This window comes from Mercenaria mercenaria, chromosome 2, assembly GCF_021730395.1.
Source record: "Mercenaria mercenaria strain notata chromosome 2, MADL_Memer_1, whole genome shotgun sequence".
Classification (NCBI taxonomy): domain Eukaryota; kingdom Metazoa; phylum Mollusca; class Bivalvia; order Venerida; family Veneridae; genus Mercenaria; species Mercenaria mercenaria.
The window spans coordinates 29,636,097-29,662,850 of record NC_069362.1 but is presented as its reverse complement, the minus strand read 5'-3'; the positions used below and the strand labels follow the sequence as shown (position 1 = coordinate 29,662,850).

The 26,754-nt window shown below is 33.8% G+C and overlaps 1 protein-coding gene across 1 annotated transcript in view; it reads left to right on the top strand.

Annotated features, from left to right (window-relative positions):
- Positions 1 to 941: 941 nt before the first annotated feature.
- Positions 942 to 26,754, top strand: part of LOC123563609 (RYamide receptor-like) — a 63,857-nt gene continuing 38,044 nt past the window's right edge. Inside the window, exon 1 of the mRNA XM_045356492.2 lies at positions 942 to 2,411. Within this exon, the coding sequence (XP_045212427.2) occupies positions 1,611 to 2,411 (801 nt within the window). The 5' untranslated portion in view covers positions 942 to 1,610. The remainder of the gene's footprint in view (positions 2,412 to 26,754) is intronic.

Below are 26,754 nucleotides of genomic sequence, written 5' to 3'. Positions count from 1 at the left end.
ATTTTTAGTTTAAGGCTGGTTTATATTCCATCTGAGACTTCCAAACTGCTTTGATGCGGCGAACAGTGATCGGAATATGTATACATTATTCTCTTTTAGTAGTCATTAACTGGAAGCACACACCGTTAACCTATTAACAAGACACTATGATCATACAAAAACAATAGAAAATATTTACACAGTGCTAGCCAAACCATTCGCTACTTAATGGAGCCGGAAAAGTTATACAAATTAAGCTCTCTGCGTGCAGCGGTTAAGTGGTTTTGTGGTTCTTGTGTGGCACTTTTTTATATATGATAATTGTTTAACTTTTATGCACTGTTTTATTGTACCGCTTACACTGACGTTAACGATATAAATATTTATTCTGTAGTACAGCATCAACTGAAACCTGTTCAGGTCAATACGAATACTGAAAGAAATTAAACTGAGCAGTCCCATATGTCGCCGAGTATTAAATTTAATTCGTACTGTTTATATTATCTATTTTATACCAGTAATGTATTGTTATCGTCTGATATTTTGAGTTGTAGGCCAAACCTCACAGACAATGGACATATTTTGACATGTTAATACATGAAAGAATAAAAAAGAAAGGAATGACACATGAAGCTAGCAAAACAACACTCCGCAATCTTCATGATAATTATCAATTAAGTAAATGGTCATATATAAGATATACATGGAACTTCTCTTAACTGATTATACAGCGTTTGCAATCAATCGATGTTAATATAATTAAACTTAATTACGGAACATTATTTCTCGATATTAAAGAAAAAGAATGTCGACTCCTTGACTTGTTCCATAATTTAAACGACTAAAGTAAATAAACATAAACAAGAAAATTCACGTACAGTAAACGTAACCTGTACATCTTTAATCAATTCTTCTGTATTTAATGAATGAAGCTACTGACTGTGGAGAGATGGAAAGAAGGCATTGGTTACATATAACGAGTGAGATCTCAGCAAGGAGACGCCTCCAATACAGTAAGCCGATCATACTCCTGCATTGCAATGTAAAATGTGGAATTTCCATTGATGCTACTACGTGTTATCTTAATGCTAGTACTTGCTCAATGAATACAGTTCATGTGCAACAAAGACATGGAGTTTTGTTTTGGAAATTAAGTTTTTTGATACCGCGATAAACTAAGCTAAATGCTGTTTTAGATATCTTAGTAATACAATATTTCATTGAACGATTTGGTCAAGGTTAATATTGGATGAAATAAAGAAATTATTTCAGTTGCATGTAGCAATTACTTTGTAAGAAAATTTACAAGAATAAATAATATAATTAGCTTTATGGTGGGACTTTATATTGGCAATAACGGATTCCTTAATATTTTAATGCGAATAGATTTAGCAAATACATTGATATATTGATAAGTTTATACGTTAGCTTCAAACGCCAAAGATACATTACTTCGATGGAATTAATCTATACGATAGAATGAACAAATGATGTTTTAAAAACGAGAAATCAGTAGAGAAAATAGAAAGGTTTTACTGACCTTTGTGGATATATAAATGCAACGAGTAATTGTTTCGCTGTTATGAAAATGTTGAAAACGTCCTCTTAAGATTTTAAGCATTAAATAAATAATGTGCTCAAAAGAAGGAGGAAATTGTTTTGAGCATGTTAACATATCATTTAGGAATTTTGGTTCTTGGAATATAACACCAGTAAGTACAAATTTAACACCAGTGTCAGATGATGTGAATGGCACATTGAAAGAGAACTACGGACCATTGTCGGATGATTCTGAAATAGGATTAATTATCCTTTTTACATTAACGACATTATTTTCCATTATTGGCAATGGGTTTGTTATTCTCGTTTTTGCTCGTGGGCGACGCTCGAGAACGGATCTACGGCCTTTTTTAATTAATCTGGCTATTTGTGATTTGATCATGGCAATGTTTTGTATGCCTTTTACATTTATTTACACTATGATGGATACATGGATATTTTCAAAACCGATGTGTCCCATTGTCTTATTCGTTCAGTTGTTGTCTGTCTCAGGTAGTGTGTTCACAAATATGGCAATTGGAATTGACAGATTCATGGCTGTCATGTTTCCCTTGCGATCCCGTCTGACCAAAAAGAGAGCCAAATATGTGATAATTATAATATGGGTCTGTAGTACTGCTCTATCTTCTGTGCAATTCAAAGTTGCTCGAGCCAATGACTATGGTGGTGGCATAATTGCTTGCCAGGAACAATGGGACAATATGAATGATAGGAAAATATATACAGTATTCATTTTTGTGATAACCTATTTAATTCCATTGCTTATACTCTCCATTACTTATTCAATTGTTGGAATATTGCTGTGGAAACGGATATCCCCTGGAAACCGGGACCATGCTCGAGATATGCATCAGCTTCGATCGAAACGTAAGGTAAGTCATCTGATGAACCCATAAGGACATTTAGTATGCACTGTCACAAAGAACTGACAGAGATGTTCTGAGTTTGCAATTTGCATGTAGTAGCATGCCTAGAGATAAAAAATGTAGGAATTTGATGTATAATCATGATAATAGATTCCACATTAAATCTAGTTCTGATTTAGTTCTTCTACTTGATCCAACTAACCGGTTATAGGGTTTTTCATAATTTCTGTTTACGCTTACAAGGAAAGGTTGCTTTTAAGTTTACTAAAATATCCAGTCCATTGATAAATAAACCAAAATTACTTTCTAATTTGTTTTGCCGAATTATAACATGGAAAATACCCTATGCCTTTAATGATTTAGTAAAATCTAACAATACCATTGATATTTTTACAATTCATAGATCTCTGCAATTTATGTATAATTGTATTGTTTTGTTTAACGTTTAAGTCTAAGAAAACAAATTTCACTTTATTTTAATTTATTTTATTTTACTACGGAAAGATGAATCAAACAATCGGTAATAAACCGTATGTTATATAAAAAGAAAAATGTGTGTGCTTTAAAATAATTGAAGATTTAGAAACATTTTATATAAAACAACCCTTATGTTGCATTTACTTCCAAACTAACACGCTACGTGAAATACTGGGAGTATTATTAAAACAGATTTTTGTAACACAACAGTACATCTTGCATTAAGATACCACGTAAGGGTAAAGTGGTTTCTTAACATAAATGGTCTCTTAATATAACATTATTTGTTTTCTTTAACCAGACAAAGAAAATGAATAAAAATAATGTCTCTAAATGCAGTTTTTCTCTTAATACTTTGTAATTTTTTCTCAAAGTAAATGTACCTAAAACGTACACAAGGTTAGCTTTGTGTAAAGCTAATTAGCGACTCGTTTTATATGCTAATGTTCAACATAACTTGCTAAGCACATAAACTGATATACCTTCGACCAATCAGGGAAATGGAAACATTTTTCATTTAGAAAGAGTCTCTTTGGGTTATGCATTGCAACAGCTGGTTCTCAGCTTGCCCGTGCATTTGCAACTGCTCGTACAGAAAGCAAGGTTGAACCAGCTCCATCGGATTCGACAGCTTTGGTTGTTTTCATTTTTTAAAGAAAAATCCTATTGTTATACCGACCTGTCGGGATGGCCCGAAATAAAGTTAATTTAACATGTTCTGGGTCGTTGTTATTCATAAATACGCACTCGTAGTATTTTACTTGATGACAAATAGCCCTTAAAAGCGTAAGTTACACAAAACAAAATTGTTGTATAGCAAGAATGTTGCAAGAATGTTGCTGTATTTCGCATCATACTCCTAGACTATCGCCATAAATGATATTGATTTACGATTCATACACTCTAGTTATTAAAAATTACGATATTCAGATGTTAATCTGAAGGTCAGTCCTTTTAAGGTACTTTACTTATTATATATACATCATCCGTCCAAAGTCTAAGTCTACGACAAGACATAAGCACAGTAATAGAATCAGACACTTTTGGACCCGTTCGGACATCTCATAAATCTAGCTGTGTCCTGATAGAGCCATTTCTAATCAGAGATTATCATTGGTAAGGCTAGGGTTTCACAAGTTGCGTGTTGAAGTTACTGTTAAATTGGTCTGTTTTCTTGCTAATGTCTTACATAGCGTGTATCGTTTACAGACAATAAATAAAACTGATGTTTAGTTTATTTAGATGGGATTTCAAATCCAGGCTTTGTTATATTTATGCGGCTTCTTTCTGATACTTTATGTATAGCTAAACATTTAAATAAACATTCGTCTTCGATGAATCTTTTCAACAAAAAGTCTCTCGTTAAGTCATATATAGTCTGCATGAAGTCCTTACATAGTAATTTAGATAGTGACATTATTTATAGCTTTCGAAGTGCATTCCAAATGTGCTAAGTGAATTTCCATGATCAAAACAAAGTCGTCATTTTACTTAGTTTCTTGGAAACAAATGATTCCAAACGTGTAAATAAACTGGCAACAAACACAACAACGAGAACAAACTACTAAAATGTAAGGACAATGCTGATTTTAAAAATATTTCTTTTCATGCCATGCACTAGTATTATGTAAACTATGAAACATGACTTCTTTAGCCGCAATTTCTCTTTCCATAATGATAAACATAAGGAAAATCAAAATATACTATTAAAGCCCTGCTCCGCGGCTATTCAAATTCTATTGTGTGTATGTAACCCATGATTACAATAGGTAACAGTTATCGGCCACGCGCTACACTAGCACGCAAAACCACACGTATTTTGTAGAGAATTTGATATAAAATAGACTCTATTTTTACAGGCTTCACTGTTCATATTCAGGATTTTCATGCTTTTTCAGTGACAATTTAAGGTCAAAAGGTAGGACTGAAGCAGGTCTTTAATACTATTAAATCAATACTCAGAGATTTTGTGTCCGTCAGTAAAACAAAAACCATACATATCATCTCAAGACTTTTGTAGCAGTAGCTTTTGCGAATTTGTGGTATCAACGAAATATTAACTGCGCATTAGCGAGGATGTCCACAACAAACAATTATAATGTTGCAAACAGTTCGGTCTATATTGACGAATTTGCTTTTTATTTCCATTGTCATCAACGTAGAAATCCAGGTTCTTTCTTGCAACGAAATAGGTGTCTTTAACTTATTACTGAGATAATTACTGGAATTACCAGATATATTACAAACAGTTGGTTGTAAGTCTGAAAACGTAATGCTTAGTTACGTCTAATATTCTATACAGATACGTTACCATTTGGCAAGGTGAATGATCAGTGTAACTGTTCGTGATTTGTTTAAAAGTACTTTTGTTAACATCAATGCCTACAAAAATAAAGATAAGATGTGAATAGTGTTTGTTGATCGCGACCAGCCGAGGCCGCCGAGGCCGCGATCATATTGAATAGGTAAAGTATATGCGCGCTGGGGAAAATATTTCATGACGGACCTGTGAATTCTTTACTTATGGGTGAAACAGGTCTCATAAGCGTAAATACGACTAGCTTCTACTGATTATAAAACATACCGTACGATTTGTTGTGAATTAACTGTTGTTGTACTTTTAGTAGTTCAACCGCCACCCTTGTTTAAGAGCAACATTTAAAAAACACGTTTTTTTTTTTTCATCCTCAAGTAATAAGTAAGTAGACTCGCCCAGTTTAATCAATCTAGACGCATAATCTAACTCTTTACATAGAGCGCCTACTTCACCCGATTTACATTCGGAACATTTTCACGCGTTTCGGGCTTTATCGTATGTTTAACATGGGATTTTTGAACCGTCCAAAGATGTTGGAAATGTTTGTCTCATTGTTTTTTTTTTTTTTTGATGAAAATGTTACTGCTTTCATTGTCTACCACTTTTTTTCCACCCTTGCCTGAAAAAAGCAGTAATGAGTTTGTACACTGTTCAGACAATTGTGCTAATTGTGCTCTGTTGAATTTTAACCAAACAAGAGTTTACCTGCATAAAACAGAAAGCATATGTCAAAATGCGCGCATCCAGAAGGGTGTGGGGGGGGGGGGGTCCGGACCCCCTCTGGAAAATCTTTAAAAAAGGAAAGAAGACAAGAAGGAAAGAAAATGTTTTTCGAAAAAGGCAACATTAGGACTGCATGTAAAGTATATGCGGCTGCTGCTACATACGACCCCGACATAATTCATATTATTTATCTAAAAGAAACTAAGAATTTTACCTTCAAGAAAGCTTGATTTTATCATTTTCCCAAATCTAACAGGTTAGTCCATAAAACTGTCCCAGAATGCAAAAAAATGAAGTGCTAAATTTCAAAATTTCCAGGGTGGGGTGGAACAGGGGATCGGACCCCCTCTGAGAAAATTGGCTGTGTCCGTGCATGGTCACTATACCTGTCCAGTACTGGACATAATGGTAAACGCTTCTTTCCTGCACAAATGACAATTTCGCAACTTCTGTCCGGTTTGTACAAATTTCTGGCCTCGATGAACCATTTTACTTATTATTATGTAACGCAATTAACTGCCAACCACCAAGTCAAAAGCGTCAATTTGCGAGAAGCGTGATGTCATTATGAACTCCTGACTAAAAAGGCAAAATAAAAGGGAAAATATATGAATAAAACAGACACTGTTTTACCTCTTAGAGGGTAAATAGCAGAATATTAGTTCAAAATATCTTTCTCGACTACTTCCATCGGCTAATGCGCAGGTGCAATTCCTAACTTGTCATATGACATATTTTAATTCGTAGGAACTCAGTCTAAATTACATATAGATTCTATCACTTGACATATTTTATGTTTACCTTAATACAAAACTCCTTTTTAGCTCACCAGAGCACAAAGTGCTCAAGGTGAGCTATTTTAACCGGTCATTGTCCGGCGTCCGTCGTCTGTCATGCGTCGTGCGTCGTCCGTCAACATTTGCCTTGTGAACACTCTAGAGGCCACATTTGTAAAACCCAATCTTTATGAAACTTGGTCAGAATGTTTGTCTTGATGATCTTTAGGTCAAGTTTGAAACTGGGTCATTTGGGGTCAAAAACTAGGTCAGTAGGTCAGATCAAAGGAAAGCTTGTGAACACTCTAGAGGCCACAGTTGTATCCAATGTTTATTAAACTTGGTCAGAATAATTGTCTTGATAAATTCTAGGTCAAGTTCGAATCTGGGTCATGTGGGGTCAAAAACTAGGTCACCCGGTCATATCAAAGGAAAAGCTTGTGAACACTTTAGAGGCCAAAATTTTGACTCAATCTTTATGAAACTTCGTCAGAATGTTTGCCTTGATGATCTCTAAGTCAAGTTTGAAAGTGGGTTATTTGGGGTCAAAAACTAGGCCAGTAGGCCAGATCAATGGAAAAGCTTGTGAACACTCTAGAGGCCACAGTTATGATCCAATATTTATGAAACTTGGTCAGCATGATTGTCTTGATGATTTCTAGGTTCACTTCTGATCTGGGTTATTTGGGATCAAAAACTAGGTCACATAATCAAATCAAAGGAAAAGTTTGTGAAAACTCTAAAGGAACAGTCTTTATGAAATTAGGTCAGAATGTGTGTCTTGATGATTTCTAGGTCAAGTTTGAATCTGGGTCATGTGGGATCGAAAACTAGGTCAGTAGGCCAGATCAAAGGAAAAACTTGTGAACACTGTATAGGCCAAAGTTGTGACTTTATCTTTATGAAATTTTGTCAGAATTTTTGTCTTGATGATTTCTAGATTAATTTTGAATCCGGGTTATGTGGGGTCAAAACCTAGGTCAGTAGGCCAGATCAAAGGAAAAGCTTGTGAACACTCTAGAGGCCACAGTTGTGACCCAATATTTATGAAACTTCGTCAGAATGTTTGTCTTGATGATTTCTAGGTCACATTTGAAACTGGGTTATGTGGGGTTAAAAACTAGGTCAGTAGGCCAGATCAAAGGAAAAGTTTGTGAACACTATAGAGGCCACAGTGATTCAATCTTTATGAAACTTGGTCAGAATGTTTATCTTGATGATCTCTAGGTCCAGTTCTGGGTCATTTGGGATCAAAAACTAGGTCACATGGTCAAATCAAAGGAAAAGTTGTGAACACTCTAAAGGCAACAGTTGTAACTCAATCTATATAAAACTTGGTCAGAATGTTTGTCTTGATTATCTTTAGATTAAATTTGAAATTGGGTCATTTGGGGTCAAAAACTAGGTCAGTAGGCCAGAAAAACTCTGGTGAGCGATATAGGTCCATCATGGCCCTCTTGTTTGAATTAGTGAAGAGGAGACCTGCTCAAATATCTGCTTCTGACGAATGTTTCATATCATGTGACAATAGGAGACACTTTGATTTTTACGTGGAGTGTATGATATCATATCTCGCTAATTTAATTAATATATACATTTGTAGATGCAAGTAAATTCACAGGAATCTGAGTTACCACATTATACTTTAATACTGTTATAAGAATATTTAACACTACAAGATCAGATGTTATTAAGAATCTCGAATAGAGCTAGTGTCATATATTGCCAATGCTAACATGTCATCTTTATTCGTATTAGTGGTAAAATTGGATCTTTTGATATCCTACTCATTTTTTTACTTTTCAGAAAGTAAACAAAATATTTAGTTACTCTTTTATCTATGTAGACATACGAATCGCGAATCAAATAATTTTTGAACATTTCTAATCTGTTTAGTCAATTAAGCCAGGAAATCTTGGAAAGTTTAATCAATTGCCAACTATTCTCATTATTCAAAAGTTCAATGCCAAACTGAATTTAAAATTAAGTAAAACGTTTTCTCTGCCAGACAAGCTTACCATGTTTTTCTTTTTTTTTTTCTTTTTACAATGTCATTTTGCATTTTGTAAACGCAGTACACTCACAGAAAATTTGTTTCAACATTTAGAAACAAAGTTGTCGGTTGAAACATAAACCGGGGTACTGCTTCTGGTTGTGAACTGCCTATATTTGCCAAACTTAGACCATGATTTATCTCGGAGGTTGTGATTTTACATTTTCATTATACAACAAAAGAATCTAAATGTAGTGGGCACGTACCTGAGGAACATACTTCTTTCCAAGTCGGCCATTACGAACGAATTAAAACCATACTTTCATTTATGTTTTTACCCTAAGAGTGTTGCTAAAACTTACGCCTTTGATTGTTTGTAGTTGATATGCCAAGCACTGCATTTTATCATTATTACTTGAATCTCTGTCTGGCAAAGGCATTTCAGCGATTTTAAAATATTTGGTTGTTGTTTGGTTTATTGGCAGTTAAATGTGTTTAGATGGGGATTGTAATGATGCATGCACTCAATTAGTTTGATGCAGCTCAGTCTGACTAAGATGAGTCAAGTTTTTCAGTTAATATATTGTATTCTACGGTGCCCCTAAAGTGACATGTTACACACTTTTTTTCCAGTTAGGTAATGTGAGACTTTTTTTATTTCGTTTAAACGAAATAAGTTATTTCGTTTAAACGAAATGATTTCGTTTAAACGAAATAAAAAAAAGTCTCACATTACCTAATTGGAAAAAATGTGTGTAACATGTCACTTTAGGGGCACCGTAGTATTCTGGCTGATTTACAGATATTTTTATATCAAGATATAGAAAAACCTTTTCTACGAGTGAAGTTATGATAAAACTGTAGTTTATACAAAGCCTGAAAAGAGCGCTATAAAATCTGGTAAATAATGATAATAATAATGATAATAATAATAATAATAATACAGTGTTATTTTACGTTGAACAGGTGTGATCATGAGAGATAATGAAATGTATTTAGCGGCCATAATGTACTTAAAATCTGCAGCTGTAAAAATTTATAAAATCTATATGAAAGCATAGTCACTACAAAGCAAAAGCACAACTGTCACCGAAGACGATTAATACCCCTATGCATCGATTTGATAAAAGGAAAGTTAGATGAAGTGATGATGTCCAATTTCATGAAAATTTTCAAGTAGCTCAGAAGATATGGAGTAGATACGAATTTAAGGGATTTGGCCTTTGACTTCTACGCGGGACTTTGCCATTCGGCATCGTATTCATGATTTTTACACGTCATCTTGCTAAGGTAAACAAATTGTTACTGGTTTGGTGCAACATCTATAAGGCTCTGCAGCACCGGATTTTAATTTAGCAGAGTTATATTATACAGAACATTGAAATGATTACTAATCACAGGTATAAATAAAATCTGGAAAGTAGTACTAAAACCGTACTAACAGTGTTATAATTTTATTATATACCAAGAATGTAAAAGCATATTTTTAACCAAGCTAATTCTTCTGTGATATTTTAAGCTCGAGCTTTTGTGCTTAGGGTGAGCTATTGTGATCGCTCATCGTACGTCAATCCGTCGTCCGTCCACACTTTCCTTCAAACAACATCTCCTCTAAAACCATTGGATGGAAGTTGATAAAGCTTGGTCTGGGTATTTCTTGGGTTGTCTTCTTTCAAAAATGTTCAAACAGTTCCGCTTGGTTGCACATAGGGACCGCCAGAGCTAAAAATAGAAACATCTTCTAACAATATCTCCTCTTATTTCAAAATAATTTCACATAAAAAAACATGACCACCAGGGCGCGTGATCTCTTTTCCCTAAATGTTTTTAGTGAGAACTTTAAACAATTTCTTGTAGGAAACTGCTTGCCAGATTTTAAAATAATTTCACACAAATGGTCCTTGTGTGATCCTCTACCAAGATTGTTCAAGTTATTCCGCTTCGTCAAAGATCATGGCCGCCAGGGGGCGTGGTCACTTCACCCCTTATTTTTATAGTGGAAACTTAAAAGTCTTCATGTTTGGTTTTGTCATATCATATCATTTCCCTCAATGACTAATCCCACATCAACGCCACCCCCACCCCAAAGAAAATAAAAACAAACAAAAAACAAACAAAAACGCATACTTATTACATAGTACCTGTCTGTATTTATTAAGTAGAAAATTTTAACTGTTCAGGCAAGCAACTCGGGTGAGCGATATAGGGCCATTAGGGCCCTCTTGTCTGAGATGCATTAGTTTTTATTTAAACAACTAGCTATAAAATTGTTCGCCAGAGAAACAGAGAAACGCCAGAGAGGAATTATTATAAAATAGAACTGTCTGGCGCACGTGAAAAGCGATAATTTTTCAGTACAGAAGTAAAGCTGCCATCGCATTTTATTAACAGCAACGCTTTGTATGAAATTTAGAACAAATGCTTTTTTCAACACTGTAAATGTAAGTGTTAAGGAACTGAACACGCTTTGAACGCCAATTTGCAACAGATATTGAACGCGTCTTTGCGTTCAAAATCCTAATACTAGTGTTCAAATTTTTAACACTAGCTGCTCAAAGAAAGAACGCCCGGTGAACAGCCAGCTGTTCTGTTGTGGAACACCTTATGAACAGCCAGGTGTTCTTTTTTAACACCAGACATGTTCTATTTTTTAATGTTAGTGTTCAGATTGGTAACACCTACAGTTCCGCAAATGAACAGTCTGTGAACACCCAGGTGTTCTTTTGTTTAACTCCGGACGTGTTCAATTCCAATGCAACAGATATTGAACGCCTAGAACATGTTCAAAGACATGGACGTTAAGAATATGAGCATTAGTTGAACATACTGCATTCAGTTTTGAACACTGGATAAGAGACATGTTTTTCTAAGGGATATTTGTTATACATAATAACATTTACTGCTGAAAAATAAAACTTTATTTCAAAAAAACATTTTGAAGAAAAACTACCAACATCATGTGCAACTACTTAACCTGACAATTTTACAAGCTTTTTATGTACATGTATATTGTTCTTTCGTTGTATTTTAAACATACCTGAAAAAAAAACTGTCATAAAAACATAAAAGAAGATATTATGCTTTGAACATAATTTCCTGTAAAAGTGTTCCCTGTCCCAAAATTTTTCGAAACTGTGTAAAAAATTACCATAATGAAAAAAATATTGACAGAATTTTGTACTCTTGCAAATAGACGATGGTCAAAATCCAAGTTTCAAAGATAAAATGGTACTTAAGAAAAATTCAGGATATTTTTTTTAACAAAAAGACACTGGCACATGACTATGACTTTTTCCCAAAGCAAATAAATCAGGTAAGGTTGGAAATACTAGTTACAAAATTATTTCATCAGTGGCACAAAACCAGCATTTCAACCAGACATAACCTTGACAGATTTATACAATAATATAGAAAGATATACTATTATTTTATTCTTGCATACAGCTCAGAACATAAGAAAGTACACATTTATTTATGAATTACTGTAATATGCAATATTATATATATACAATTTCATTTGTAAAATGTTAAAAACCTGCTCAGTCCCAATTGCATTTAGAAAATACCAGCATGTCTGCTCAGAACTAATAGTAACATTTTGAGAATGTCAATCAACTTGTTCGGTAACAATAAACTTGTCCATTTTGTAAAATATGTCCCTGCTCAGTACCAAAAACATTATTTTGAAAAACCCAGTAATATTATTTGAAAAATGTCAATCTATCTGCTGCAGCTCAGAAGAGACCAGTGGTATTAGCATTTAATACTGAAAACTATTCTCTATCTTGAACTGCTGCATTTGATTTCAGCAAAATACAAACCAGAATGATATTTCAGAAGGAGTGACTGCTAATTTCATTATCCTCCCAACACCTTAACCATGTAACTCATTTATTTAAATACTGTTCTATACTTCTCACAGAAAAAAATGATTTTCTTAACTTTCATTTGTATACTGTTCTTCAAATACAAATTGCTGCAAGAATCCTAAAGACATTGCTTAAGAATGATATTCATTGTCGAAAAAAAAAACACAAAATGTTGCAAATAACTGAACTGCAAATAACACTGTACTCTCCCTATTGCACCTAATGGCAGTACAATTTCCTACTAAATAGGCTGTCTCTGCTTTGTCATTTCTGGTAAATATCACTAATTTTGGAGGAGTGTTTTCTTTTACCTCCAATATGACCTCAAAGTCCTGTTCTTTAACAACCTGGCAAAAGAAAAATGGATTTCATTATATAAACAGCATTTAAATTTCTCAATATTGGAGCATTAATAAAACTAATTGCTGTTTTAAAATAGGTACAGAGATGGATATTTGAATGTTGTATAAACCTATTAAATGCGAAATAATGCTTTATATTAAAATTAGGTATATATGCTGATGTAAAATATTATACACCTTATTCATGAAAATCAGTAATTCAACTCAAACTTCCAAAGGCCACGCACTGTTTTATAATAGCAAGTTCAAGTCCCAGCTAAAGGTTCAGAAAATCATACTAGCACTTAATGAGAGTATTGTTCAATCATTCTAGCGTACTAGATTGTTTAACAGAACAGAAATATCATCTAACTTTAACAAACAAACCTCAGTGATCACTTTAGGAGTCTGGAAATGACATATGTCCTTCTTATTCCGATCAAACTTTGTTTCAACTTTTGTTCGTTATACGCTTTATGTAGAGCTATCAGACAGTTTCATTGTTTGAATAAGCAGCCAATTGCACCTGCTCAAGATGTGACCTAAAATAAAAGTTAAAGTATTTCATGTTCTTTAGTTCAGCATTTGCAATACAGCGACAACAACAACAACATAAGTGCTACCTGTTTGAATTTACATGGAATATCTATTTAGTAAACACTATAGATCTGGCGGGTGGAACTTAAACATAAATTATGAACAAAGTATACAAGCAAAGAAGATATGCAAATAGCAGAAAAATTACTTCATAACACATTATTCCGGATTATCCTTCCAGTTTCCTGTTTCCGCCAAACATGAGACGCTTGTTGATGACGTATTCACGGTACTGACAGACGCTTTCTTGAAAAATTCTATTTTTAGACATAACACCGGCGTTCTAAGATAGAACATGCAATGAATGCCCCTGTTCATATAAAATGTCCTGTCAATGTTTTTATATAGTAATTTCATTTTTATGCATTCACTGAAACTTCAATTAACAATGTATCGGTAAAATAACTTACCCCTAGTTCATTAAAACTCAAAACAGTAAAATATGTCTAGACTTTTCTTGGAAGGAGATCGAATATTGAATGCTGGCGTTCAAATCAAGCGTTCCAATCGTACACAGAACACTTGTACTAAACATCGGTGTTCAGAGTATAATACGTAGTGTTCCAAAATTGAATACAGATGAACGCGTCCGGTATTCTCTCCATTTACAGTGAACCTTACTGCGTACAGTAAGGATATTAACCGTAATTCAAATATTTGTATTTATTGCCAATCCAAGATAAAGTATATTCATTTTTAAAAAATGGGCCAAATAGGCCGAATGCTCCAAACATTTATGACACTCATGATTGTAAATAATTTGCTTTTAATATATTTATATAATTATAATCTAATTAAATCTGTCACATATATATAAAGCATGGATATCCTAGTTACAGATTCAATTTTACACCGGTGTAGTCATTATTTTGCCATACTTCAGAGCACTCGGGCACAAAAACGTTTACAGTCAGTCCAAAGTTGAAAAAGAAAATTTAGTTTACCTAGATTTGTAGCTGCATTTTCTAATGTAAACGGCAATAATGTCAATGTCGAGTAGCCTTTCTTTATTTAGATGACGTCTGTGTTGCATAGGAAGTAAGTAAAATGACAAAGTGCTGTTAGACAAATAAACTTGTGTAGTTTTCATACATTAAAATTTAATTCCATTATTTGCATTGTCAACACAATCGTTTCAATAATACCCTCACTAAATCAACCAATGACGTTTGTCCCTTGCCCTCTGTATTACCAACGAAATACATGAGGCTGCACCAGAGTGAAATTATTGAGCCCGACGTAAAACCGTCCATCGTGCACAAATAGTGTTAAAACACTCTTTTGCTATATATTATTTCGATTCTAATATGCCCTTAATCTTAAACAGTAGATAAAATATAGTACTTAGCGCTTTTTCTTGGTCCCAACAAAAACATTGACGTCACCGCACGTTAACGTGACGTCATTCAAGCGTAAGAGTGTTATAACAGAGAAAAGCATATTGTACTCGAGTAAGATAGAGACTTGTGGTATTTCGTCTTCCATATATTAAATTACTCTGCGAATTAAAGGAAACTTAAACAGGCTTTTTAACAACAACGTGCAAAGGCAGTTACTGTTCTACTTTATAATCATAATGAAATAAATTTCTTTGATCATTATATTGTCGAAGTGGTAATTGTTTTAGCCAGAAACTTTCGTCCAAACTGCTTTATTCTCTTGGGTGCAATATTGACACATACTACAAATGTATTACAATACAGTCTTTAGACAGGACTACACTAATTCAGTTAGAATTGATCTACGTCATAAGACAAATCTCTGTCCAGTCCGTCACAATGTTTATTGGGAAAATTGTTTCCAATCGATGTTGCCAAACTTAAAATTGCAGTCTAAATTTTAAGAAAAAAAACCTTAATATTTAAAGGGACATATATAAAGTCGTTAACCTGTACATAGCCTTTCAAACATTTTATTGCACAGAGGTAAGTAAACTCGCATGCGTCATTATCAACCAATCAGATTTCACCGTGATCGATTACTTCGCAGGTTCTCTACTCAAAACAGACTGTTTCACGAATAAAATTAAATGGTCGAGTATATTCATAGCGGACCAAAGACAGGATAGTGCAGAAAGTTCTGAGTGTATCTCGCACGAACTTAGTGTAGTTCAGTTTTGGGCAGTGAAAATAAGGTTTCGTTTGCTCAGTACGAGAATGACACTTCCAATTCACATAAAAAGAATGTCGAATTTCGTAACTGTTATTCCAAAACAATGTATTTGTGCTTCTTTTCAATATACAGTATAAAGCAAAACAAAACTTGCAAGATTGTTGTCTAGGCATGTTAAGGTTACATTTAGCGTCCTTCGAACGTGTGCGTGTCTATATGAAGATTCAAAAGTATAGAATAACCAAAAACGAAAAGAAAATAACGTTGAAACGACGAACTATTAGAAATAATAAATAAATGTTATTATTATCGAAATTGAAACTTTATAATGAGTAATTCTAACTGCATCATATGCTATATCAAAGTTTATTTACATACGTACTGCATGGAACTTTCTCGACTATTTATTGTTTTTCTCTCATTTATAATTAGTAAGAATTCAAGTACTTTTAAATGTCAAGCATTTTGACATAACTTTGGAGGCGTTCCCCTGTAACAATGGCCAATTTCCCGATCACCTTCCTTCCACTAATGTCTATACTATTACCCATTAGCTTGCAATAATCACTAGCAAATATATCTACATTATGTATTAGTTCAAGTCAATACGATATTATCTGTAGACATTATGCTTAATTACACATATAAGTGACAGCTAATGTGCCATACAAACATTGTTTTCTTATATATAGACGGTTATCTTCATACCTCATACGTTTTTCAGCAGTAAGTTGTATTTACAATATTTTCACATTATGACCACTCTATACTTAGTTTCTTGCAATAAGACTACTTTAAACCAGTAAAACAAACAGCTACCATTACAAATAAACTAAATAAGATAGTAGGACATAAGTGTTTATATTGATCGTTTGACGCAATAGTTTGCTCTATGCAGTTGATATTTTAATACGCTGCGTTTCCGTGCTGTTTATAAATGAATGGATTATTCAGGAGATAAATTAAGTTTTCAAGACATGATATTTGTATTTGTAAGCTGAAATATGCAAATAAATGTTTGTAAGTAAAAGCTATACATATAAAGCAGATTACAATATAGAAAGAAATAGCTTTTGTGAATTTCTGGTGTGAATGAAATGAGCCGCGCCATGAGAAAACCAACATAGTGGGTTTGCGACCAACATGGATCAAGACCAGCCTGCGCATCCGCGCAGTCTGGTCAGGATGCATGCTGTTCGCTTTCAAAGCCTATTGGAATTAGAAAAACTGTTTGCGAACAGCATGGATCCTGACCAGACTGCGCGGATGCGCAGGCTGGTCTGGATCCATGCTGGTCGCAAACGCACAACGTTGGTTTTCTCATGGCGCGGCTCAATGTAAAATGCCGAGAGGGTAGTCTCTAATAAATATGACTGTGTCTACATATATCGAAAACAATTCTATGTTGTTTATTATAATATTATAGAATCAATTTGACCAGCGTAGAGGTTCAGATTCCTCTGTAACTATCACTTGCATTCCAGGGCTTTATTTAAGTTGCTGCTTTCTAGTGATATGGTTCGCTTTAAAATAATTCTATCTGTATTATAAAATGAATATGCCGTTCAATTTAAAAACAAACAATATTACATGAAGCAAAATTCTTCTATTACTTATAGCTTCATACCCAGAGTACTATACGTTACGTAATTTTTAATAAGTAGCGTAGTTATATAGCGCGGTGATTTATAAAAAACATTTCAACATAAGTGTCAAATTGTTAATATTTATACATAAAAATGAAAATATAATGTAAGCCTTGTTAATCGCTTTGTGTCATTATGTAATGCGGCTTACTGCCAACCTCCATGTCAGAAGATTCGGCATGCATGCAATGTGATTTCGTAATGCATTCCTGACATTTTGACATTTTAGGCATTTATTTCATTTCCGTTCAAAACATTTTGCCAAAACATAGAACGCAATGATAAAAACGAATATTACATTTTAAAGTATGTAAGGAGACTGATCTGGAAAGTTTTATCAGAATATCAATTCAAACTACCTACATCTTATCAAAAATATATATAGAATTCCCAAAGAAGTCAATCTAAATTACGTATTACAGTGTATACCAAATATATTGGACTTTTCTGATGATATTACTTTTTTTGCACGTGCACATTAGGCTGATTTGAACTACTCGGAGGAGACCTGCTGACAGATCAGCCTCTGACGCAGGTTTCACATCGTGCTATAGCAGGAGTCTTCTTGCTATTTTCTTTCAATTTTACTATTCTTTCTCCGTAATTGAAGTAACATACGTAAAGTCACAGGAATCTGATACACCACCGTTATACTTATAATACCATCATTAGAATATTAATACTCTCAAGTGATTTCGTATTAAATGTACATACCTAAGACGCCGCTATCAAAGAACGGTCTATGAATTTGATAATCTAATATATACTAGGATGGCTGATTTACGACATATCGTTATGTCGCGTAGCATATTTTGTTGTGTTGTCCTTGCACGCACGCTAACGCGCCCTAAAGAAATTTGGAATGTTTTGTGTGCTACATAAACCGTGCGCATATCAACGCAACGCGACATGACTAGATGTCCTAAATCAGCCACAATATCAGCCACATTTCGGCTTATTTTATTGATTTTCAGTATACCAGTCTGTCTTCCCTTATTGCCCAAAGTGTCAATTTAAGAGATTAAATTTGTTCATTACTTACTTTATAATAACATTTCTTTATTGTGCCCATTTCATATTTTCAAACGGAGAAGCAGTTAGTCACTTGTCTTTTATCCATCTTTAGGGTATTGTCAGAACGTTAGTTGTTTAAATGATTATTTCCCTTAGGAACATCTCTGATTCCTAATAAAAGAATATGTATGCAAATTGCACTGCAGACACGTTTCAGTTTTCTCAGTCAACCGGTAATCTCAGTTTAATTAATTTACAATGACATTCCCTTAGTCCGCTGTAACGCAAGGGATGTTCGAAATGTATGGCGTATTGCGATACTACGCTATTTCCAATAAGAATTTAAATTCGATATTTATTTATTTTAATACGTCTGTCCAATATCTACTAAACGGTATATATATGTTTTGTCAGTTCAATTAAGGTGGTCGTAGACCGCTGTTGCAAAAATGGTTGGAAAACGGATAGTCAATTCTGAAGGAATTCGGTCTTACTTAATGGTTCACAGTAAGCTCGGTAGTTCTATGAAGGAGATTTTTACAGAACTTACACGAGTATAATGGGTATTGAAAGTTGTATAATGAAACGGTTCGTAGATTCGAAAGCATTTGATTGTGGGATGAAGCTTGTTGAAAATGCAGTAAACCAGATCGGGTAAAGACGGTCATGTGTGAACTTTACTGAAGATTACAGAAACTTTTCACAATGGCTCTAAATGTGCTGGGTGATATTGTTTTATTTCTATTTCTGTTAGGTGAATGCGTTGAAACTGCGATAGGTTGCTAAAGTGTTTCTAAAAAATGTCTCTGGATACACTATTTTTATTCACCGGTTTAAGGTAGTACAGCTTAAGCGCATTCAGGTGACTCAATGCTGGTTAAAAAGAATGTTTCAGTTAATAAATATTTTCCTTGCCGATTTATCCATTCTTCTTTGATAATCAGGAAATCACTTGAGTCTTTCGTCTCTAGAATTGGATGTTCCGGTACATGTTCTTTTTCTCGAGCAAGTTGATCCAATAATATTGGATCTACAATCATCGCAAACGTATCAAATGAGAATCGGCATCGCCACAATCAACGTTTGCAAGACCTGAGCGTAATAAGCATAGTTTTCGTATAATTGTAGCGTTGTACATAAGCGTCCTCTTTAAAGTAAACTCTTTCATTGTAAGTAAAGGGTCGCCCCGACTTCATCTCAGTGTTGTTACGTTTTCTTGTCCTTCGGGATCATTGATTTCAACACATTTAGATTTGAAGATTGAATACTGCCGAAGCCGGTGCTAGGGGGCGTGGGCAGTGTGGCATTTTCCATTACTGCTTATGAACAGACTCAATCAAACCGAGTCTGCAATTTTCACTGTTTGCCTTGTTCTCGGTGCTTCCGAGGGATCTATTTTTCAGATTTTGATAATGTAACAGTTCTATTCTACGAGATGATAAATGCTGGGAATCTGAAAAACAATTTTAACGTTATAAACATATGCATAGTAATTAGTTGTTATTTTATATGTGATTAGGTAAATCACATTTTAAAGAACTTCTGTGTTAGATATTACGACATAATATTTATTTTTTTATTTCTGCTATTATCCTATGAGAACGAAGTACTACATTAAGAGCATGTAATTTTATTCAGACTAGACAGTTATCACGTTATTTGTGTATAATGGATTGCATGGTTAATTAAGCCTGTTATTTAAGATACATATTAAGTGAATATCAAAGTGCTAAGTTTTTTTTTTTGTATATATTATACTGTGCCGGATCCACCAATTTATGGCAGATCTCACTGCTTAACAATTATATTTGATCTACATAGGATTATAAAGATATTAGAGCTTAGATGTGTTACCATTTGTTAAAAATTTAAAGCTTGCCAGGTGTTCAGTCGTTGTTTTAATAGCAGGGTAGAAGTGATATATGAGCCGCGCCATGGGAAAACCAACATAGTGGGTATGCGACCAGCATGGATCCAGACCAGCCTGCGCATCCGCGCAGTCTGGTCAGGATCCATGTTGTTCGCTTTCAAAGTCTATTGCCATTAGAGGAACTGTTAGCGAACAGCATGGATCCTGACCAGACTGCGCGGATGCGCAGGCTGGTCTGGATCCATGCTGGTCGCAAAACCACTATGTTGATTTTTCCATGGCACGGCTCATATAATGTTGCCAAATGTTTTTATCAGAATTATTTACTTAGACGGAAAAATTCCATATTGAACGTCCTTTTAACTTCCCTTCTCTCTTAGAAAATTACACTTCAAAAACATACCAAACCATTTTATGAGTTATATATGACTGCATTTATTGATATACATTTGCCGATAATACACTTATGAAATAGCTTTACTATACGAGTATTTTTAGTATGTTGAGGGTTATGTACACCTGAATACAATACGATCAATTTGTTTCTATGTAAGATGAAAATAGCATTTGAAGTTTCATCTTCGACTGATATCAGTTTAGGTCCACATCTCTTGGATTGTACACAAGGCGGAGACATCAATAAAAACATATAACATGCATCATCTACTATTCTCCCTCTTACTTTCATTTCAGACTGGAATTGAAACTTTTGGATTAAGGTACATGCTATCAACACTTCCAGCTATTTGTGCATTTTGTTTTATTTCTTGCAAGAACTATCAATGTCTTGAATACTTTTACAGTATATATTTAAGTTTACTCGCAGTTTGTTACTGGCGTTATTCTGATAGGTTCTGTCTCTTCTTTCGTGTTTACGAATATTAAAAAAAAAAACACATTTTAAAAAATACTAATGAGTAGTAAGTGCAAATTAAATGAAATATATTTCCATTTTTCTTGCAAGATTGAACAATAATTCCTAGCAATAACTCTTTAATTTACACAGTCTCTTTCCTTTTGACAGTAAAGAATGATTACCTTGCAGAAATATTGAATACAGTAAGTTGATGAGAGGTTATATAATATGCAACATCCCTCGCGCCCTAGCAACCCTGCTTAAGCGCAACTTGTTTATAAAGAAACATTGAATGGACGCCATAATTCCGGCGGGTCAGAAATAGTAAAAGCAGCGAGTAAAATCTAAACAAAAAACTGAAAGCATACATCACAGCAGAGCAAAACAATAGCACACTCGCTACGACTGAGGCTGTTTCATGTGAAGTAATAAAATATGCAACGCCCCTCCCGCCTTCCAGTTACTGGAACTCTATTATACAACACATCATGATTATAAAGGACCACCTCTTTTAATCTAATATTTTACCAAGTCTGCTGCGGCACATTTATGACCAAAGTGTTCTCTGCTTTCATCTTTATTAGAAGGGTACAGCAAAGATATATTTACATTTATCTAGTGTTTGCAGTCTTTCGGCACAGAAACATCAAACTAATAGGCAGAAGTTATAACAAAATTTAACACTAGAGAAATAACATTGCCATAGCAGTTCATTCATAGCTTAAAGTAACACTTCTAATGAAAAAAAATACTTTTTTTTTCAAAAGTTTATTTAAAATAATTTGCTCTTAATACATAGAGGCATAATTTCTTTATTTTTTTATTTAAAATAATTTGCTCTTAATACATAGAGGCATAATTTCCTTCGTAAATCTAAAACAGCCTTTTGTATTGCCATACATTCACTGTCGAGTAGAAGGTGTGTCAGAAAATTGAAGTACATCTACAACTTTAAGTCTGTTATTGGGATCTCATTATTTGCGTTGGCAACACAGTCCACACTAAAAACATACTCCTTTAACTCCGTATTTAGATTAGAATACATTTATCTTACTAAATATATATTGTCAGTTTTGCTATTTCGGGCATTATAAATTATGCATTGGAATGCTTAATTGGGAAGAAATTTTAGTGAAAGCAGTAATCAATTTCCATTTTTAAACTCGATTATTGGAGCGGTTATTGTTCTTAATGATAAGCTTAAAATGTAATTCATTGAAACGTTTGTGTTTAGGAAGCTGTGTAATTTGTATCGTCAAAATTCCCGATAACTTGTTATATGTAGAATAATTTTCTTGACATGTTTTCTTTGATCATAAAATTGTAGGAATGTTATTTAGCCTTCATTATTTGAAATTTTTGTCTAAACTGGAATGATGGGACATAATATTTACGTATACTGCACAAAGACAAATATACACAAGCACAGAAATAGTAAAAAGGAACAAACAAAGACAGAACAGTCTCGGTGATTGCTAAACATATTTAGTTTTAACAAAATGAGTTCGCCTCTTTCGAAATAAATTGAAAACTATTGATATGACTTAAAACAGCAATATTTTTATTATTTCTTTTAAATATACAGTACACAAAATATATAAAACAATGCGAAATTTGCAAGATGTCTTAGTTAGCACCGACACTAAGTCAAATTGCCGTTTGATTTATCCATTCTTCTTTGAAAAATCACTTGAGTCTTGGATGTTCCGGTACATGTTCTTTTTTCGAGCAAGTTGATCCAATAATATTGGATCTAAAGTCATCGCAAACGTATCAAATGAGAATCGGCATCGCCACAATCAACGATGTTTGCAAGACCTGAGCGTAATAAGCATAGTTTTCGTATAATTGTAGCGTTGTACACAAGCGTCCTCTTTAAAGTAAACTCTTCCATTGTAAGTAAAGGGTCGCCCCGACTTCATCTCAGTGTTGTTTGTTTTCTGGTCCTTCGGGATCATTGCTTTCAACACATTTAGGTTTGAAGATTGAATACTGCTGAAGCCTGTGCTAGGGGGCGTGGGCAGTATGCCATTTTCTATTACTGCTCATGAATGCTGGGAATCTGAAAAACAAGTTTAACGTTATGAACATATGCATAGTAAGTCGTTGTTATTTTATATGTGATTAGGTAAATCACACTTCAAAGAACTTCTGTGTTAGATATTACGACATAATATTTATTTTTTTATTTCTGCTATTTCCCTGTGAGAACGAAGTAATTCTACATTACGAGCATGTAATTTTATTCAGACTAGATAGTTATCACGTTATTTGTGTATAATGGATTGCATGGTTAATTAAGCCTGTTATTTAAGATACATATTAAGTAAATATCAAAGTGCTAACAAAACTCTTAAAGGTCTTCGAGTAGTATAACGTCTGATTTACCCGGTTCAGAGTTCAGATGTGTAGGAATTGAACCACGAGGGCGTTAGCCCGAGTGGTTAAATACTGAAGCAGCTGAACGATGAACTGTGGTAAATTAGACGATAAATCACAAGTAGGCCTTGATTGTTTTCATTCTCACAAGCTCATTGATATATTTTAATAAGTGTTATGCTGGACTTCATTTACACGAGGAGTTATATATCGGACGTAATAATTGATGTCAAAATGCTCTCTTACCGGTCCGCGCGTCAACCGTTGTTTATCACAGAATATACAGAGCTTGATTTTCTTCTTTGTTTAACTGGAAATCAAATCGAGCCATGTTAGGATGTTTGTTCTGCAACGCTGGAGAGCCAGTTTACATTAAACGGATTGGTTTTAACATATAACTGACGTTTTTCCAAGTGTTTACATCATTTTTATTCAGAAATGCGCCATTTGGTATTATACAAACATGCAATACGATATATACTAATCATTTTAAACGAAGAAAGTAATTAGTAAAATGAACTCCCGGTGATTGATGCTACACTTTCAACCTATCAAAAAATCATTTACCTGAGAATTATACACCTGCACGCGAAAACAAAGCTGATTCGTATTACTAGAGAGAAGGCATCAGTTACTGATTTGCGTAGTTTACGCGTCTTGCTACAATATGAGATGCGCGTGGGATCTTTTACCATTGAATTTGACTCCTTTCCATTAATTGAAGTGATATACCTACAGAAATTTGAATTCCTGACAGAATACTGTGATACCTTCATAGGTTTATTACTAAAACAACTTTGTGTTAGAGGTGCGTCTTATCAATGATATTAATTTACAATGTGTGATTTCGGTATCTTTTAGTAAACAGAACATTAGAGATTCGTAAGTTTTGTTCGGAAAATCCAAATTTTGAATTCAAGTAAATTTTAAAAAAAATACAATCTGGTTAATGTGTAATCAAAACTTGAGTTTCGCTTATGCTGATGCTAGGGCTGTGAGGAATGCTGCACACTACGACACCTCTCATGAACAGACTCAATAAAACATAGTATACTGAATTTCTATTCTTTCAATGATTCTTTAATCTTTTGATCATCATTCTTTTAAAGTGGCAGTCGGAAAATATTTCCTCGTACTTAGACTTGTTATGTATGGTCCTTTGGGATCATGGAACCATTTAAAAATTACTGTATAATTGGGTTTCGTTTAAGCGTGATTGGTGTTGCACTTTGTCTGCTATTAAGGAGGTAGATAACCTTGTTACCGGGGTAAATTCAAATTAGTTGAACCGCAGCAAATGTTTGTATTTCGTGTAATATGAAGTTTTAACTGTTACAATCTCAATTTCGTTTGTCCCTGTCCCTTCAAGTTCAGTTTTTATCCAGGTTTGAAGAACATGACCCTCCAAATGTTTTCATATTGAAAGAAGAAGGAAAATACGGATATTTAACACTTTTAGTGTATTTTAGTTTCATTGATATCCATAGAAGTCTGCATAATTGATAATTTTACTAGTATGCGCGTTAGCTTTCTAATATAAGTTTAAAATGTATATGTCGCGGGGCTCGTGTTTCCGTGGATACGCATTTTCTCTCATTTTTAAACAACTATGTATGAAAAAGAGGAATTTCGACGGCTTCAGCGGCCATTCTGTTAATGACCAACATGGAATATTTGGGTAATATTATTAGCAAAATACCAAGCACTTCCAAATTAACTTATAGATTTGAATTATAAAAAAGCTGCAACTTGTATACTGGTTTCATGTAATTTACGCTGTACTGTATATTAAAATCGAAAATTGAAATGTATTAGTCACTTATCTTGAATATTGATGAAGTGAAGTGTGCTTATAACCTCTATGAACGTGTAAAGCAAAAACAAATGTTCGCCTATATGGTTCGTAACCAGTGGCGAGGTAAAAACGCTCAACACACACACACGTAAGCGAAAAAGTAAACCGCTCTTCGAAGAATCATATTCCATGACCTGTAACCAACCAAAAAACAGACAGCATTTCAGCATTTAGCTAGATATTCTGAATAGCTGCTTCAGTCAGTTTTTAGTTATTCCAATATTGTCTATAAACTATATGTAAAGGACCAATCTTGGTTTAAGGTTAAGTAAAGTTTCCTCGACGCAGAATTTGCGTTGACATGTATTTTCCTAAAACAAACATTTTGCAAATTTCGAGTAAAGTTAAGTAACAAACTGACATGATTTTGCGTGACTGATTTGTCTTTGGAAGGTTAAAGTGTATATTTGTTCAGTGGTTGATGTCTTATTTGAAAGATGCTTCTATGTACAAGCTGTGTTCGAATATGCCAAACAAATTGTTAGGTTACATATTTTCACACGTATGAGTTTTCCGGTACCAATGACTTTTGTAAATTATAGAGCCGTATGTTGTGTCTAATACTCTTAAGATTATGACTGTATTTTTGTTAAATTAATTTGACAAGTAATTATCGAAGTCGGCACACGGTGTCTTTTGCACATCTTCACATGAGCTCCACAGTTTATAAACAGTGAATGAAATGCGATTGTTTCATCCATAACGGATATAAGTCTTTTAAGCGACCATTCTCCTGCAAGTTGTCCCATCTTAATTGATTTTTTTTAGCTGTACTTCCAATGGACACTCTTACTTTTGATTATATTTGATGATATTTTCCTCATTTATTTCATACCTGTGACTAGGGAAATAAAAAGATCATGTTGCTTATTTATTCGTACATGGTAAGCTTTAAAAAATTTATAAACGCCATTAGTTAAAACTACAAATAAAGATAGGCAGTGAGTAGGGTTCTTCATAATTAAAGTCAAACTTACTTACTATTTCAAACTTTTGTATTACATATTAGTGTATAATATTTGTATAATGAAGCTATACAATAAAATATGATAAAACTTATAAGAAAATAAACTCATATCTTTGATTTTGCGTGTGCAGTGCCAACTACTTCATTATGCAATTAATGCACAAAAAAATCAAGCAAGCAATAATTCTTGTAAAGTGCTTTCGAAAAATCTGTTTGTTATCCGTCTGCTTGCAGCAAAACCTGTAAATGGTGCAATAACTTTGCTGGTGTTTAACGCTAAAGAAAGAACAAGGTTCGTTATATTTTATAATTATATTTAACTGCAAATATATGCCTTTAAAAAACGAAACTTTGCTAAAATCAATGTGATGTCTTTGCAATTGTGTCTTTCAGTAGTTGTCCTTTGATAACGTACATGTGTATGTAAAGTTTTAATTTGTCGAAATATGTATTTCTCATCTTCTTTTACAAAAGAAAATGTATACGACATACTGATTTAATAGTGTTCATCTTTAAGATAAATGCATTCAGACTATGACAGGTAAGTTGCTCGGAAC